The 18,551-nt window shown below is 42.6% G+C and overlaps 2 protein-coding genes across 4 annotated transcripts in view; one reads left to right on the top strand and one right to left on the bottom strand.

Annotated features, from left to right (window-relative positions):
• LOC109527143 (uncharacterized) overlaps positions 1-6,774 on the bottom strand; it is a 21,467-nt gene extending 14,693 nt beyond the window's left edge. The window contains exons 1-2 of the mRNA XM_019888877.1: positions 5,676-6,774; positions 1,908-1,911 (exon numbers count right to left, since the gene is read on the bottom strand). Coding sequence (XP_019744436.1) covers positions 1,908-1,911; positions 5,676-6,671 — 1,000 coding nt within the window. The 5' untranslated portion in view covers positions 6,672-6,774. The remainder of the gene's footprint in view (positions 1-1,907; positions 1,912-5,675) is intronic.
• pik3r2 (phosphoinositide-3-kinase, regulatory subunit 2 (beta)) overlaps positions 1-18,551 on the top strand; it is a 55,698-nt gene that overhangs the window by 25,679 nt on the left and 11,468 nt on the right. For all 3 annotated transcript variants that reach the window (XM_019888876.1, XM_019888874.1, XM_019888875.1), the window contains exons 3-10: positions 1,411-1,503; positions 8,943-9,020; positions 12,265-12,417; positions 16,513-16,723; positions 16,814-16,899; positions 17,302-17,407; positions 17,603-17,701; positions 17,833-18,013. In XM_019888876.1, coding sequence (XP_019744435.1) covers positions 1,411-1,503; positions 8,943-9,020; positions 12,265-12,417; positions 16,513-16,723; positions 16,814-16,899; positions 17,302-17,407; positions 17,603-17,701; positions 17,833-18,013 — 1,007 coding nt within the window. The remainder of the gene's footprint in view (positions 1-1,410; positions 1,504-8,942; positions 9,021-12,264; positions 12,418-16,512; positions 16,724-16,813; positions 16,900-17,301; positions 17,408-17,602; positions 17,702-17,832; positions 18,014-18,551) is intronic.

Below are 18,551 nucleotides of genomic sequence, written 5' to 3'. Positions count from 1 at the left end.
CACGCAGGCACGGGGAGAACATGCAAACTCCACACAGGGAGGCCGGAGCTGGAATTGAACCCGGTACCTCTGCACTGTGAAGTCGACGTGCTAACCACTGGACTACCGGGCCGTGTTGAATTTTACCAAATAAATTTCCCCCAAAAATGCAGCTTATACTCCGATTTATGTTTTTTTTTTCTTCTATATGGCTTTTGCGACCTATACTCCGGAGAGATTTGTAATCCAGAAAATGCGGTAGTAGTGATTTTGAGACGGCACAGTGGTCAACTGGTTAGCACGCTATCCTCATAGGATAGAGGTCCAGGGTTCGATTCCGGGCCGCCGGCCTTCCTTTGTGGGGTTTGGATGTTCTCCCTGTGCCCGTGGGGTTTTCTCCGGGTACTCCGGTTTCCTCCCACATTCTAAAAACATCCACGGTAGGTTGATTGATCACTCTAATTTGTCCCTAGCTGTGATTGTGTGAGCAAATGGTTGTTGGCCTTGCGACTGGCTGGCAACTGAAGACGTCTGGGATTGGCTCCAGCACGCCCACGACCCTCGTGAGGATAATCGAATCGGATAATGGATGGATGGATAGTGATTTTGAAGATGTGAGGATACCTCCCAAAAGCGATTTTCTGCTCGTCACACAGTCTGGGTTGTATGAATGATAAAGCAGGGGCTGATTATGAGCATTATTTCAACAAAATAATTTTGCATCGGCATCAGGACTCTTAAGATAGCTTTCTGCTGGCTTTAGTTGGGCACTGCTCCCATCACAAGTCCCATTTCTGTCTTCAGCATGACCAGTGGCTCACAAGCTTGCCCACGATACTACTCGAATAATTGTCTTATTTTTGTCATGCACTTTGAACTTTTTTTTTTCATGCTATTTCAAGCAAAGTTATTGGACTCAAAATCAAAATTGATTTTATTGCCAGTCAACAAAAGGTGCATTCACAACTATTTTTTTTTTCCGGAGTCTGATGCAACATGAACCATAACTGGAATGATATCTTGAGATGCAATCAAAAGTTTTGTTACAAATGATTTCCGTGAAAAGAAGCCTAAAGGAGGACAAAGTTTAGGTCGGTGATTTGCAAAGTATGGTACAAGGACCACACTCTCTCTAATGACATGTGAAACGTTCATTGCCCAAGTACAGTTCAGTGATATTTAAAATTGAAGTGTAAAACATGGAAAGTGTTTCATTTTGAAGAACTGAACATTTATTTGAGTGTCGTATTTATTTCACCTGGTTTAGGTGGACAGGTGTGCTTTTTGTGGAACAGGCTAAAATGAAAAAATATGCTGGCCTTTGCTGAAATGATCCCACGTATACTGTGAGCTGCCAATCCCACAGAACCCCCATGACTTTCGGGAGACTCCGTGGTGGATGTATAACTGTGATTTGTCTTGTTGTTTCAGCTGCCTCAGTGCCCGACCTGAGTGAGCAGTTCACACCAGCGGAGACAGCTCCCGCCGCCCTCGTCAGCCTGATCCAAGCCATAGAGCAAAGAGGTAGATCCGATATCCGTGTAAGGCAGCCATCTAAATCGCCCGTCCGCCTCGTTGTCTTTCCATATGTGCGCGCCTATCCACCTCTCGCCCTCAAACCAACATTTGCGCAACCGTAGGTGTACAGACAAGCGGGTCCAGTCACTCGGAGAATCGCATGTGTTCGAGTGACATTACCTCCTTTGTTGTCTAGTTACACGAGTAAAGACTCAAAGAGAGACCTTTCAAAAAACACCGAGTACATGCCACAATACTGTTATTGTGCACAGTGCACTCATTGAAGGAATTGCTTATTTTCAATTTTCTATAAGTACAGTGGTGCCTTGACTTAGGTATAACTCAGGATACTAATCAAAATCAACTTCTTTATTGAAATTCTCTTCATCCGTTTCAGCCCCCCAAAAAACAGCACTTTTTTCGGGGGGCTACATGTTTTTAAGGACAAATAGCAGTGTATTGTATAAAAAACAAATACAATAAATTCCAGTTTGGGTTTACCGTAATTATGTAGTATAATTACACCACTCAAGTCATTTTAAAAACAGCATTAGAGGAAACAAATTGCCGTACACTCGGCCCATGCTACTTGCAGGTGCTAGGAACAGGGCTGGCTCGCAAAAACGAAAATCCACTATAATTGACGCCCATTGTAATTGCTCCGGGGAAAAATAGAAGAAAAAAAATTACATATTCACCAATTGTTAAATATTCAAATACAATAAATAACCAGATTGTTGATTTATTTTGAATCAGTGCTTTATCATAAAACCAAGCTTTAATATCCATGCCATCTTATTTTATTCATAACAAAATGTTATCTAAATAGCATAACTGTCCAAGTAATTTTTGAACATTTTCAAAAAACAAGAAAAAAACAGAACACTTTCAACAGACAAGAAGAGTCCAGTTGCCCCGATTCAAACATACCATGATGTCTAAGAATCTACCCAAACATAAAGAACTGACACAATTGTCAGCAACCACACTTTTTATTGAGATCTTGACAGTAAATTCTACATGTCCTCGGCAATTCTGCTATTAGAATAACACAACGAGGTTCAGATCATGGATGGATGGATAAAACATTTCTATACCCAGAGCATGCGCTTTCGTAGCCATACCGTTTAACTGTGATCCAGCAGCCCAGATTTAGGGGGCCATTGCATCTTTGAGGCACCTGCCAAAATGAATATCATGCTGGAAACTTCTGTGTTGCTATTGAGAGTGGCGGCAAGAGGTCTGGCCACGAATGTGGCAATGGTGCTGAAATGCATCTATTATGAATTGGATGCACACGCTCTGCTTTGCACAATGTGGTTTTCTCAACTACCCGAGAGACATGTTTCGCTCAACAAATGACCTTCCTGATGCAAACTTTTGAAACCCAATGTTCCTGGAGGATTTTATGCATTGGAAATGAGCAATGTTGCCCGCAGTTCACACCATCTTTCCAAAGTGGAAATAGCGTTGGAAAAAATCTTGTAGTGACTTGAATTGTGTGTAGAAAAGCTTGTATAAAATGTTTGTCTTGAGTTGGCCTCATGTGGATTTAGCAGCTGTTTTTTTGTGGATCTAAAAAAAATGAACAAAAACATCCATACATAACGGTGATCTTGGTGTGTCCGTCCAAGTGTCACAAATGTTTGACACACAACTCCACCATACAACATTAATTAAAAAAAAAAAAAAAAATCAATTTCGTGTACTCCATTATGCTTATGTCATAATGTCATTTGGACTTGGGTGTATTGCAGGGGTGGCCAATGCGCGGCTCGCGAGCCACATGCGGCTCTTTGGCTAATTAAATGCGGTTCCCGGGCTTTCACACGACAAGGTCGAAAACACCTCGGCAGTGGCGCTGCCATTCAAACAAAGGCGCTAAATACACAGAACGCACTACGTCAGCCTATCATCAATCCCGTTACTTGATTGACATAGAGGGCAATCAATCAGATGACTCAATCACCGCTCATGTGCAAACAACGGCGCTAAGCGCTAAGCTAGTCAGCGAATTACCTCTAATTTTAAGGCAGGGGTGCCCAATATGTCGATCACAATCGACCGGGAGCCAGTGGACTAGTCCCAAGTCGACCGCAAGGGGTGGGAAGAAGAAATGGGTGGGGGGAAAAAAAGATTTGTGTGTTTGTCTTTCGTTCATGTTGGGGCCGTTCCGGCTGTTGCTCATCGTGTCATCCGTGCATATGTGCGCGAGTGCATGATTGGGCAACCGCGTGCATGTGTGTGTGTGTGTGTGTGTGTGTGTGTGTGTGTGTGTGTGTGTGTGTGTGCGTGCGTGTGTGCGTGCGTGCGTGCGTGCGTGCGGGATGCCCATGTGTAAGATGTAGCTCTTTGCACTAACACAGTAAAAAATTTGGCTCTTAGTCTCTGACTGGTTGGCCACCCCTGGTTAATTAAGTACATACATAACATACAAAATAATTCCAATCTCAAATGATTTATGTTAAATCAGCTAAATCACAGGTGTCAAACTCAAGGCCCGGGGACCCAGATCTGGCCCGTCACATCATTTTATGTGGCCCACGAAAGCAAATCATAGATGTCAATTTCCATGATGCTTGCCAAAATCTTCTTCTTCTTCTTCTCCTTTCGGCTTGTCCCTTTTCAGGGGTTGCCACAGCGAGTCATTAATTTCCATCTTTCCCTGTTATCCTCTACTCTGACTCCAACTACCTGCATGTCTTCCCTCACGGCATCCATGAATCTCCTCTTTGGCCTTCCTCTCTGTCTCCTACCTGGTAGCTCCATCTCTAACATTTTCCTACCAATGTATCCCCTGTCCCTCCTCTGTACATGTCCAAACCATCTCAGTCTGGCCTCTCTCACTTTTTCTCCAAACTTTCCTGTCTGAGTTGTCCCTCTGATGACCTCATTTCTGATCCTGTCCATCCTTGTCACTCCTAAGGAGAATCTCAGCATCTTTAATTCAGCCACCTCTATAACTCTGCCTCCTGTCTTTTGCCAATTGCTAGTGTCTCGAGACCGTACATCATGGCTGGTCTCACAACTGTTCTGTAAACTTTTCCCTTTACCTTAGCTGACACCCTTCTATCACAAATCACTCCTGACACTTTTCTCCAGCTGTTCCATCCTGCCTGCACTCTATTCTTCACTTCTCTTCCACAATCTCCACTGCTCTGCACTGTTGATCCTAGTTACTTAAATTCCTGTACCTTCGACACCTCTGCTCCCTGTAACCTCACCGTTCCACTGGTCTCCCTTTCATTTATGCACATGTACTTTGTCTTACTACGATTGACCTTCATTCCTCTTCTCTCTAGTGCAGACCTCCACCTTTCTAGGTTTTCTTGTAGCTGCTGCCTACTCTCACTAAAGATCACAATGTCATCTGCAAACATCATGGTCCAGGGCGACTCCTGTCTGACCTCATCTGTCAATCTATCCATCACCATAGCAAACAAGAAGGGGCTCAGGGCCGATCCTTGATGCAGTCCTACCTCCACCTTGAAGTCTTCTGTCCGTCCAACTGCACACCTCACCACTGTTGTACTATTCTCATACATGTCCTGAACCAACCTAACGTACTTCTCTGCAACCCCTGACTTCCTCATACAGAACCACAATTCCTCTCTTGGCACCCTGTCATAAGCCTTCTCTAAATCCACAAATACACAGTGTAGCTCCTTCCTACCTTCCCTGTACTTCTCCATCAGCATCCTCAGGGCAAATATTGCATCTGTGGTGCTCTTCCTCGGCATGAAACCATACTGCTGTTCACAAATCTCCACTTCCTGTCTCAACCTGGCTTCAACTACTCTTTCCCAAACCTTCATCGTATGGCTCAACCACATTATCCCCCTGTAGTTGCTACAACTCTGTACATCGCCCTTCTTATAGATTGGTACCAGGACACTCTTCCTCCACTCATCAGGAATCTTGTTCGTGTCTAATATTCTATTAAACAACCTCATCGGAAAATCAACCGACACCTCCCCTATGCCCTTCCATGCCTCCACTGGTATGTCATCTGGACCAACCGCCTTACCACTCTTCATCCTTTTTCATGCTTTCCTGACTTCATCCTTTCTAACCTGATTGACCTTCTTCTTAATCCTCGCTGGCTCTTCATTGCTACGTTCCCTATTGTTTTCCTCATTTAACAACTCCTCAAAGTCTTCTTTCCACCTCCTCAACACACTTTCCTCACTCGCAATGACATTTCCCTCTCTGTCTTTAATCAACCTCACCTGCTGTACATCCTTCCCAGCCTGATTTCTCTGTCTCGCCAACCTGTACAATTCTTTTTCACCTTCCTTTGTGTCTAACCTCTCGTATAACTCCTCATATGCCTTCTGTTTGGCCTTGGCCACTTCTCTCTTCACTTCCCTAGTCATCTTCTTGTACTCCAGCCTGTTCTCTTCTGTTCTCTCACTATCCCATCGCTTCTTCGCTAATTTCTTCCTCTGTACACTTTCCTGAACCTCAACATTCCACCACCAAGTCTCTTTGTCCACCTTTCTCTGTCCTGAGGCCACACCGAGCACCTTCTTTCCTGTCTCCCTAATCACTGCTGCAGTAGTCTCCCAATCATCTGGGAATTCCTCAACGCTGCCCAGAACTGCCCTTACCGCACTCCTAAATTCTTCACAACAGTCTTCTTTCCTCAATTGCCACCATTTTATTTTCTTCTCTGTCTTCACCCTCTTCCTTTTCCTCACCTCCATTGTCAGCTTGCACACTACTATCCTATGCTGTTTGGCTACACTCTCTCCTGGCACCACCTTACAGTCGTTAACCTCCCTCAGATTACCTCTTCTACATAGGATATAATCTATCTGTGTGGACCTGCCTCCACTCTTGTAAGTTATCAGGTGTTCTTCTCTCTTTTGGAAATAGGTGTTTACCACGGCCATTTCCATTCTTTTGGCAAAGTCTACCACTGCCTGTCCTTCCAAGTTCCTATCTCTAAGTCCAAACTTGCCCATCACTTCCTCATCGCCTCTGTTACCTTCCCCTACATGACCATTTAAGTCTGCTCCAATCACTACTCTCTCTCCCCTGGGAATGCTCTCTGTCACTCTATCCATCTCATTCCAGAGCTTTTCCTTTTCTTCTAACTCACAGCCCACCTGTGGGGCATACCCACTGACTACATTCATCATCACACCTTCTATCTCTACCTTCACGCACATCAACCTGTCTGACTCTCGTTTTACTTCTACTACATGTCTAGCATATTTTTCCTTTATAATCACCCCTACTCCATTCCTCTTCCCATCTACACCATGGTAGAACAGCTTGTAGCCTCCTCCAATGTTTCTAGCCTTGCTGCCCTTCCACCTTGTCTCCTGAACACACAGAATATCTACTCTCCTCCTCTCCATCATGTCAGCTAGTTCTCTGCCTTTCCCTGTCATTGTACCTACATTCAGAGTTCCTAACCTCAGACTAATACTTCTAACCTTCCTCTTTTCCCTCTTTCTCTGTACCAATCGTCCTCCTTTTCTTTGTCTTCTTCTTTGACCAACAGTAGTCCAATTTCCAACAGTACCCTGTAGGTGAACAGCACTGTTGGCAGTCGTTTTTATCCTGGGCCCCGACCGATCCAGTATGGAAATCGTTTTCTCAACTCGCATGTTCGTTTTGGCAAAAGTTTTACGCTGGATGCCATTCCTGACGCAACCCTCCCCATTTTTCCGGGCTTGGGACCGGCACTGGGGAACAGTGTATCCCCAGGGGAGGGCACTGCTCCCTAGTGGCTGGGTTGTGATGCTTGCCAAAATATGAACCAAAATTTCAAATTCTCATGTATAATAAATAAGAGAGATATTGTCAGCATTTTTTTGGTTCCAAACCCCCCATGACAGTAACTTAAACAATAGTTGAATAATCTGTTATTTTGACTTTTTTAAATGGTTTCAGTTATAATGGCCCTCCAAGGGCAATGGTTACTGCAGTGTGGCCCGCGACGAAAATGGGTTTGACACCCCTGAGCTAAATGATTGACATGTTATTTTCTCGGCGACAGTCTTTTCTGTCTGCAATTCTAAGCAGGTTATCTGTGGATTCGTCCACCTTATGACTTACAAATTTCCTCTCTGATTTGGAATTAACCCCAAAATGTCAAATGTACAAGTACATATCTTCTTTATCAGCTGCTGTTTACTCAAAGGGGAAACCAAGTCAAAAATGTTCCTTGAAATAATGTCTTTGTGTGTCCCCACTAGTTTAAACACGGTACAGTGGTACCTCTACTTACGAACATCTCTTCATATGAAATTTTCAAGTCACGAAACGCCTCAACAGAAAAATATTGCCACTTATTACAAAAAAAATTTCAGGATACGAAAGCTAAAAATACAGTATGGGCTGCTACTCGCAGCTCCGAGTTTCCTGAACGCAACATCCGCCCCTGCGGCCATGAGGTATTCCGATAGTTTTACGTAAATGTGAATCACCCAGAAAAAGTGTTCACCAGTCAGGCGATCGCTCACTATGCTGATGTTTGCCTTGGACATTTTCGAAGGATTGTTAAAAGCCGACAAAGGCAAACGTCCTTGGATCAGTTCTTTAAAAAACAGCAAGCAAAAATGAATTCTGAGAGAGAACATGAACTAAAGAGGGCAAAAAACGATGAGGCCGCAGTTCAAAGTTAAATGACCATCATTTTTATTCTTTACGCTATTCTTTGTTTTTTTACATTATGCACAACTCTCATTTATTTTGCAATAATCGAATTGTAACATGTATTTATTACATATTTTGATGCATTTTTGTTTTTTATAAAACATTTATGTCTGAATTTTGGGGAGACTTGGAACGGATTAGGGCATTTACATTGAAAACGCGTCTCTACTTTCAAAATTTTCTCGTTCAGAAATTTCTTCCATAACTATTTAATTTCGTAAGTACTGTATTCTGATTAATATTGTGTTGCTGGAATAAGAATTAAGCAAATGAATTGAGCCGTTTTGAGCAAACTCAGGCGGCTCTGACATATCCAGCATTGCCCTCTGCTGTCGAGTAAAATTGACGTCATATTGCCTTTCGGCTGTCATTGTGAACGTCATGTGAGCAAACCCAGAAAACAGGTGAACCGCAAGTTTCCATCTCAGCCATGGTGTCCACAAAGTCAAACGGGTCAAACCATCGCTGTGTACAATCGGTCAGCTGACACCATTCAGTGGCGCGCTGTCTTAGCAGGCAACACAGTACTCTAGCTTTGACATTACTTGTTATCTGCAGCGAAGGATTTCGCCCAGCATGGCGCCTCCCCTACACTGACGAATTATTCTTTTTCATTCTTATTCGGCGAATGCACTATTAATCCGAGTACCGTGGTAAGTACTGGCGCATAAAATGTATTCTTATGGTCATATATATATATATATATATATATATTTTTTTTAAACTTGTTTTTGTTTGTTTGTTTGTTTGTTTGTTTGTTTGTTTGTTTTCTCGAGGTCTCACTTCTCCATCGCTGTACAGGACAACTACCAATTCCTCCGTTTCAGACATCCCGATGCACACTTTTATTCAAGGTGAGTCAACATGGACCGTTTGTCATTCTACATTATAAGTTTTTCACCGTCTGTGAGGATTAAATATTTTTAGAACAGATTATTTTACCGATGATATCATTGATTTCTGGAATAAAAATTGGTTTTCCATTATTTAACAGCAAAACAGCATCTGTGATAATGAGTGTACTTGGCTTTAAAATGTAGGGCCCAGCCCTGGTGAGTGACATGGGTGTCGGCAAATAAGAGCGCACAGTTTCTGTTTTGAGCTCAGGTTATTGTCTGTTTGCTAACTGGCTAACCCTGAGCCAATGTGGGCGACAATTGTGGCTGTGGCAGCACGTGGATTCATGGTCTTTTTATATACAGTCAAACCTCGGTTTTTGAACATCTCTGTTCTCGACCAAATCGGTTTTCGACCAAAAATTTCGATTTTTTTTATGCCTCGGATTACGACCGAAAATCGGTTCTCGACCAAACTGAGCGCTCTTGAATGCGCCACTCGACTCCTCTCACGTTCCTTACACGAGATAGTGACGCTTCCTCGGGTAAACGAGGAAGTGACGCTTCCTTGGGTAAACGAGGAAGTGATGCTTCGTCATGTAGCGTTCCATTGTGAGCAGACGTGTTCAATAAAGATTTTTTTTAAAAAAGAGCGTCCAATGTGAGCGGACGTGTTTAATGAAGATTTTTTTTTTTAAAAAGAGCGTCCAATGTGAGCGGACGTGTTCAATAAAGATTTTTTTAAAAAGCATCCTGTTTGTTGACATCTACGCAAAATGCAATCTGATTTATTCCATCCGTTGCCAAGAAAGGGAGTGCAAGGAACATTACATCGGAGAAACCAAACAAACACACAAGAAAAGACTTTATCAACACAAATGGAAAAACAATGATAACAAAAGTGCAGGAAACGCACACTTAAAAGAAACATACCACACAATTGAAGATGAACAAGTAAAAATCCTAGGAACAGAAAAGAGATGGTTTGAAAGGGGAGTAAAGGAAGCGATTTTTGTGAAAAAATTTTCACCCTCTCTGAACCGTGAAGCAGGTATCAGGTTTAACCTGTCTCCTATTTACAATAACTTGTTGACCACCAAGGGACATAGACATGCTGATCAGGCTAACTGAAAATAGCTATTCAGCCCTAGCCCAAACAATAGGCCTAATCAAGACCCAACGATAGGGAATTTAGAAAGCCATGGGCCTCTTCACCATAGGGGCGTGACTGACCATCCCCACCCAGTCCTCAAATAGGCCACGCTTAGCCTTTTAGCGCAGAGCAATTTCCCGGAGTCTTCACGGAGACTTCAGAGTTGTCTACTGCTGACGAAGCTTCTATGAGAGAAGCGAAACGTCCTTTTTTTGTTTTTTGTTTTTTACCCACAAGTACAGATGACGACTGACGGAACCCTTTCTACCGTGGAACTTTCCTGTACGACTGAGAGCCTCCACAAGCATATACAGTCAAACCTCGATTTTCGACCATAATCCATTCCAGAAGGCTGTTCGAAAACCGATGTGTTCGAAAATCGAAACCACGTTTCCCATTACAGTCAAACCTCGGTTTTTGAACGTCTCTGTTCTCGACCAAATCGGTTTTCGACCAAAAATTTCAACACACCGGATTCAAATGATCAGGGTCAGACTCCTGCAGAGCTTGCTTTTGAGCTGATGTGTGTGTTGGAGCTGATCATTTGAATCCGGTGTGTTGGAGGGGGGAAACTATCTCAAACCTGCAGGCAGGATAGTGGCCCTCAAGGAGTGAAATTGCACATTTATGTTCCCTGGCATTTGAAGCAGTTTGACATAGAATAGGGGTCCTCAAGACCAGTCCTCCAGAGGCCTGTCCACCCTGTTTTTGATGTCTCCCTCCTCCAACACACCTGATTCAATCCACCGGCTCATCAGCAAGCTTCGCTGAAGCCTCAGAACGATCCCGATCATTTGAATGAGCTGTGTTGCAGCAGGGAGAGAAGGAAAACAGGACAGCGGCCCTTGAGGACCGAGTTTACACACCCCTGATGTAGATAGATTGCACTTGTTGAAGCTCCTTTTTTAAGTGCGATATGAGCCCCAACTTTGAACATTCTCTCCCTTTAAGATACACTTTGCTCCTCAATGCCATCATGCCAACTTGTTCACGGGAGTGATGCATGAGCCTGCAGTAACATGAGCCCTTGTTGTAGTTTTACACTTAACTTTTTCGCAATTGGTATCTCATTTCAGGCCTATTTGTTTCTTATATACCGGGTGTCGTCAACCAGCGGCTCCAGAGTCGCATGTGGCTCTTTAGTGCCGCCCCCAAATTTGCTGCTGTAGACTGTAAATTTCCCCAGTGTGGGACAAATAAAGGATATCGTAATCTTAATCTTAGTGGTTCCCTGGAGCTTTTTCAAAAATGTTTGCAAATGGAAAAAGATGGGAGAAGATAATATATTTTTCGTTTTATCATGGTTTCTGTAAGAGGACAAACATGACACAAACAAAACATTCTTAATGTTTTCCAATGCTGTAAAAAGGTGTAGAATAAATATTACATTTGCAACACACGTTTTTATTATCAGGACGCGATGCAAGGCACGTGTTTGTTGTAAAAAATGAACAGCATTTCTTATACAATTCACAGAGGGTACTGGCAAAGAATGGGGCAGTGTGGAGGGATGCATTTTTAAACAGTACATGTCAGCTATGATAGTTAACAGGCTGCAAAAGTGCGTCTCATGCCTCGATCATCTTAGTGGCTGTTCTGTCTTTTGCTCATTATGGCTTGGGTGTGTAAGTGCGTGTGTGTCCGCGCGTGTGCGGTAATGGGTCGATTGCGGGAGGTTGGTTGATCGAAAAGTAGATCTTACGTCAAAAATGTTTGGGCACCCCCACTCTACAGGATTCACTGCAGGGAAAAAAAAAACATTGAAGCATGAAGGCTCATTGTGTATTCGTAGCCAATTTAGTCATTTTGATCGTAGGCTAATATAGCTAATATAGATATGCATGTGTTGTCTTCATTGTAAGGCTTATATGAGGCATATAATTTTTTGCGGGTCCAGACATATTTTTTGTTTTTTTTGGTCAAATATGGCTCTTTCAACATTTTGGGTTGCTGACCCCTGTTGTACTGTATTGAATACGGATATTTATTTCGATAATATGTCTCCAAATTCCTTATGTTGTAGAACAACACATTTTCTTTCTGAGCATGCATTGTGCTTTTTAACATACAGCACTGTACATTATCACTCTTGATTGTCCTTTTATGCAGAGAGTGATATCACTCAGACAGATGTGGGCATCTTGTCAGAGTGTGTCTTGCACTACCTGAGAGACCTTCCCTCACCTCTCATCCCTGCCTGTACCTACGCTCATCTCCAAACTGCTATCACACAGCAGCAGCGGGTCCGACAGCAGTCAGCAGGTGCAAAGCACATGGCACGGGACTTTATTGACACGAATGCAACAATGATCTTGCATGCTACAGTGATAATTTTACAGTTTACCGCCAGCGAGTCCCAGGGACTCGCTGATCAGAAAAGTATGAGTCCCATTATGCATTTAGAGAGTCCCGAATTTCGAATTCTGAAATGGTCTACTTATTCAATTGCATATGATAATAACACAAACAACAACATACACATACAATGATAAACAAATGCTGCAAAATTTTAAATAATCCAGTAGCAGGCCTGAGGATTTCGGAAATTCACGGTAACTGTTTTTCGGTTTCGTCGGATTACCCAATGGGAAACCACAGTAACTAATTTTGGGTTCCGTAAACGTTCATCATGGGAACCCAATTTTCTATTTTGACTCATATTCATAATCAAGTATTCTGAAACTCAAAAGTATCATGTTTCAAGGGTAAATGGTTGAAAACTGCATTAACAATCAACATTACGTCAACAGCTGTGCACTCCAGGTTTATTCCAAAAATATAAATGGATCCAAATAAGATGTACTCATATGGCGTCATGAATACAGCATACCATAAAATCAGAGTATTTTTTCCAGTCTCACATTGCAAAGATGAATTTACTGGTAATCATTAATACAGGTAAGTATTGATGTGGCTTGACATCCTCTTCCCAAGACGATGCATGTGCAATCTACGATCAATTTGACGAAAGAATTTAACATGTCATTATTAGTTCTACCAATAGTTAACATTAGCATTACTACACCTTGTGACGAATGTTTTATTCCTAAAGTTACCATGCTACAACCAGTAAATTATAGAATAACCAATACTGTTTCATCATATTTTTCAAAGCGATTAGCCTATAGACCTAATGAACAACTTGCCTCATAATCGTGCCTCACGTCATATCTCGCTCTCGTGCATACATCACAGGTGAGTTTAGTGATATGCCCTTCGGACGATTCATACGAAAAATCAGACTGGCATTCCCAGTTTTTAAATGTCATAATTAGTAGACCTATATGAGTTTTTTTTCGCCGCCATCTCAAACTTTCATCCGCGCGATTCCTCAGTTTGCGGACGAAAATAGCAACCCGCATGCGCACGTAACATTATCTGTTCCCGCCCCCAACACTGAAAACAAAACAAAAGTAAATTAGAAGAAACACACTCACGCACCACACCACAAACGCACATACAGGCAGTGAAATCGCGTTGATCACACAGGAGAGATTCGATCGCGTACAGTCAACTCGTGTGCGGTGACTTTTATGGTTAAACGATTTTTTCGGTCCCGTCAAAATGACGCCACGGAAACGACACGCTACCGGTAACGACAGTTAACGTGAAATCCTCAGGCCTGCCATAGTTTTTTTTTCTTTTGCTTTGACTGAGAAATTTCCTTGCGTCGCAAAAACGCACATTTGGAAATGTGCGTTCCGCGGGAATATTATGCGTCTAGGACGCGGGACGCAGAGGTAACGAGATGGCTGATGCTAATAACTAATACCGGTGGTGGGGATTAGGCATATAGAGTAGGTGCAAGTCAGAAGTACCTCTCAGGTCTCGACCTGCAAGCGAGTCCCAAGTTGCTGCGGTAAAAGTCAAGCTAGTCAAGTCCCCATTCATGGTGGAGCAAGTCGAGTTATGACTCAAGCAAGTGTTAAGTCACGTCATTCAACATACCGTATACAGCATCTTGCATTACTAACACATTCATAGATGCTCACACAACACATTCATTTTTTAGTGATCGTACCAAGTAAACAGTCTCTGTATTATCCATGACTGTGTCTTCTCAGTTAAACACATAACTACTAGCTTGAATCTCAGTTCATGTTTGATCAGCTCTCGTTTCCAAAACTTTGATCTTACCTGCCTGTGGGTTTTATCATAATGAATGAAGTTCGATCACATAGTTGTTGCGACTTTTATGAGTTACAAACCTAGCATGTTGCCATTCTTTTTTTCTCGATTGAATCGAAAACATAATCCTTGAATCCAAATGTGTTACTTGCAGAGCTCACGGTGGGCTTGCAAGTCGCCCATTTTATGCGCTTTTCAAATAATGAGCCGTCACTTGGTCGCGACACATCATCTTGAAAAAGCTTATTTTCGAACGTAAACAGAGACTTGTCAAGTCCTGTAGCAGTGATAATTTTACAGTTTACCCCCAGCGAGTCCCAGGGACTCGCTGATCAAAAAAGTATGAGTCCCATTATGCATTTAGAGAGTCCCAAATTTTGAATTCTAAAATGATCTACCTATTCAATTGCATATGATAATATCACAAACAACAACAATATACATTGATAATAGGTTTATTTCTTATAAACAAATGCTGCAAAAAAATAAATAATTCAGACATACAAGATTAACAATGAACATCAGCAGCTGTGTACTCCAGGTTTATTCAACAAAATAAATGGATCAAAATATGTTGTACTCATACGGCATCATGAATACAACATACCACAAAATCTGAGTATTTTTTTGCAGTCTCACACTGCAAAGATTAATTTACTGGTAATCATTAATACAGTTAAGTATTGATGTGGCTTGACATCCTCTTCCCTAGACGATGCATGTGTAATCTATCAATTTGATGAAAGAATCTACCACACGTCATCGTTAGTTCTACCAACAGTTAACATTAGCATTACTACACCTTGTGACACATGTTTTATTCATAATGTTACCATGCTACAACCAGTAAATTATAGAATAACCAAGACTGTTTCATCATATTTTTGATAGCGATTAGCCTATAGATCTAATGACCAACTTGCCTCGAAATCGTGCCTCTCGTCGTATCTCGCTCTCGTGTTCTGTGCGTACGTCACAGGTGAGTTTAGTGATACGCCCTTCGGACGATTCATACGAAAAATCAGACTGGCATTCCCATTTCTTAAATGTCGTAATTAGTAGACCTTTGTGTGTTTTTTTCGCCGCCATCTCAAACTGTCATCCGCGCGATTCCTCAGTTTGCGGACTAAAATAGCAACCTGCATGCGCACATAACGTTATCTGTTCCGCCCCGCCAACACTGAAAACAAAACAAAACGAAAGTAAATTAGAAGAAACACACTCACACACCACACCACAAACACACATACAGGCACAGTGAAATCGTGTTGATCACGCAGGAGAGATTCGATCGCGTACAGTCAACTCGTGTGCAGTGACTTTTATGGGAAACCATTTTTCGGTACCGTCAAAATGACGCCACGGAAACGACACGCTACCGGTAACGATCGTTACCGTGAAATCCTCAGGCCTGCCGTTGTTTTTTTTGTTTTGTTTTGTTTCATTTTGACTGAGAAATTTCCTTGCGTCCCAAAAACGCACATTATTTGGAACTGTGCATCCCGCGGGAAAATTATGCGTCTAAGACGCGGGACGCAGAGGTAACGAGATGGCTGCTGTAGTTCAAGTCAAGTCAGGTCTCATGAATACCACGTCAAAGTTGAGCCTTTCACCAGTCCCAAAAGCGACGGCTTAATGGGACAGCTTGTAAAAATGTGTAGATTTTTCGCTCTTCGCTGTTGTCTCAAAAGCCCACTTTTAATTTTAGTCATCTGCAAAAAAATATGTTCTATCACATCAACATAATTTTTTTGATGTAATTGTAGGTGAAATAGTGGCTCATTAAATTACATAGGGAATGCCTCCCCTGCCGCCTTCTTTATGGCATAGATAGCCAAAGGAGACACACTTAGCCAAGGGTTCCTCCACATCATTTACTACCATGGGGCCCAACAACTGTCTTGCACTTACTCCGTCACTTGACGGAATACCAAAAATCCTTCGGGATGACATTTTGCTTGCACCTCAGCTGAAGAAATCGATGGGCAGCTTGCCAAGTGCAGTCTCTCCGAGGCACTGGAGCGAGCGTGCTTTCGTTTGAGCTTAGGTCAGTGCATTCTATTAGTTCACCACGAGGTGCCACTAGATTCTACACACTGTACCTTCAAGTCTGACTCAATTCAAGACATCTGACTAGAATGCCCCACCTCTAAATTCAAGCTCACAAACTAGCAGATGTTCAAACCCATTTCCGCTCGTCTTCATTGATATTGTCAATTCCTCCTCCAGACGGTACAGTGGCCGGCAGCCATGACAGAGAGGTAAGCCGGGTCCTGGAGAGCTCATCTACCGTCCCTTTCCATCACCGCCTCACCCTGCAGTACCTCCTCACACACCTGGCCAAGGTAACGCAGGCGCAGGCCAGCAATGCCTTGGATACACACACGGTTGGCAAGATCTTTGGACCGCTGCTGATGAGGACAGCCACCTCTGCTCCATTGTAAGTTTGAGAATGGTCAGGAGTTATTAATTGTGGCCACCGGGCTATTTTCATTTCTTGTTGATGAGTTGTCAAATAACGGCTTGACAGGTTGTCGTTGGATGAGGAGTTGCCTGCCCTTGTAGTGGAGCGCCTTCTGATTGAGAGAACTGCAGAACAAGACCTCACACCACCAGGTAGTTTGAATCGCGTGTTTGCAGTTCTGCATTCATTGACATTAGGCAGTATAGCAAATCATCAGTGCGCCGGAGACTCCAAGGGGCGCTACAACCTCAGGGAAAACATTTGACTTTCGATCCATCCTTCCATTTTCTGTACCGCTTGGCCTCAGGATAATTATATAAAATGTAGCTATTGCTAGTAACTCTTGAAATGGAAACCCCAACATACATCTAAACTTAACATCAAGTGTTAAAATTATTCTGATTGTTACTATTTCAATTCATATTACATAATGTTAGGAGATTTCAGTTACTTGGGGCTTTACTGAACTCTGATGAGAAATCATGCTTTGCTCATCGACTTTAGCATGACAACATAAATTTCATATAACCTTCATAGTCTGTGCCTGATAACAGTTCTTCCAGCAAAGCCACCAAAGACGAAAGTGACACCCGCAGCAGCTACGACGGACACAAGCACCCTTCTCGGCGATGCCGAATGGTACTGGGGAGAAATATCCAGGTAGGAATGACTGTTAAAATTAAAGGAGACTCCTGTTAGGGCTTTCTTTCTTTTTTTACGTATTTGTTCATTTTAATACGCACATCACTGTCACAAAATCATTTTTTGCTAGGCCATTGAGTGTGACCGTGATATTTTGTAGTTCCTCAGTTGCAGTGGAAAATGTTGACGATGAGTTGTTTTGTTTATTCGCAGGGAGGAGGTCAACGAGAAATTGCGAGACACTCCGGATGGTACCTTCCTTGTCCGAGATGCCTCAAGCAAACTCGAGGGCGAGTACACGCTCACCCTCAGGTGATGAAACACAATTGGAATGAATAGTAATTGCATTTGTGACTGTAAACAAACACCAAGTGACCATAATCCTAAAAATAAATATGAATAAGTTGCTGTTTTGTTTTCTTCTCAATTTCTGCCCACTACAGGAGAGGTGGGAACAACAAACTTATCAAGATCTACCACAGAGATGGCCGCTATGGCTTTTCTGAGCCTCTCACCTTCCTGTCTGTGGTGGAGCTAATTAACCATTACCGACATGAGTCCTTGGCCCAGTACAACGCCAAGCTGGACACCAAACTTCTCTACCCTGTTTCCAAATACCAACAGGTTGGTGGCAATCGGGCACAGAGAGGAAAGTCAACGTTTGCGATTGTGATTGTCATTGTTAATCCGGTAAATATTCTCTAGTAAGGAATCATATTCGCATTGTCCAATCTTGCCTTATAACGGAATTCCCTTTTGTCGGAAAGACTACGGTACATGTCCTTTATGAACATGCAAGTATGTTAACAAAATACATGTTTAACAACACAAGCAATAAAATGCAAAAATATATGGTCCAAAAACTGCAGCATACAGTACAGGTATATGAACAAAATACAGTATAACAAGATGCATCACAAAATTAGAACTATTTGCTATAAAATGAGACTAGTAACAGACCTGGTGGCTTTTCTTTTCACCAGTGATGGCAATTTTCCGTGGATACGCGGAAGTCCGTCGTTTTATTTCTTAAATTGATCATTTTTGTGAATCGTCTAAATCCGTTGAGAAAATTTTAGGGGGGGTCAGGTACCTTATCGTCGAGTTTTCACGACCTCTCCCGATCAGTCTTTCCATCTTCCGATTGTAAACAGCCCTGCGA

The sequence above is a fragment of the Hippocampus comes genome, unplaced genomic scaffold (assembly GCF_001891065.2).
Source record: "Hippocampus comes isolate QL1 unplaced genomic scaffold, H_comes_QL1_v1.1 scaffold228, whole genome shotgun sequence".
NCBI classification, from domain to species: domain Eukaryota; kingdom Metazoa; phylum Chordata; class Actinopteri; order Syngnathiformes; family Syngnathidae; genus Hippocampus; species Hippocampus comes.
The sequence above is the reverse complement of the archived record's forward strand: the minus strand, read 5'-3'. Positions and strand labels throughout refer to the sequence as shown.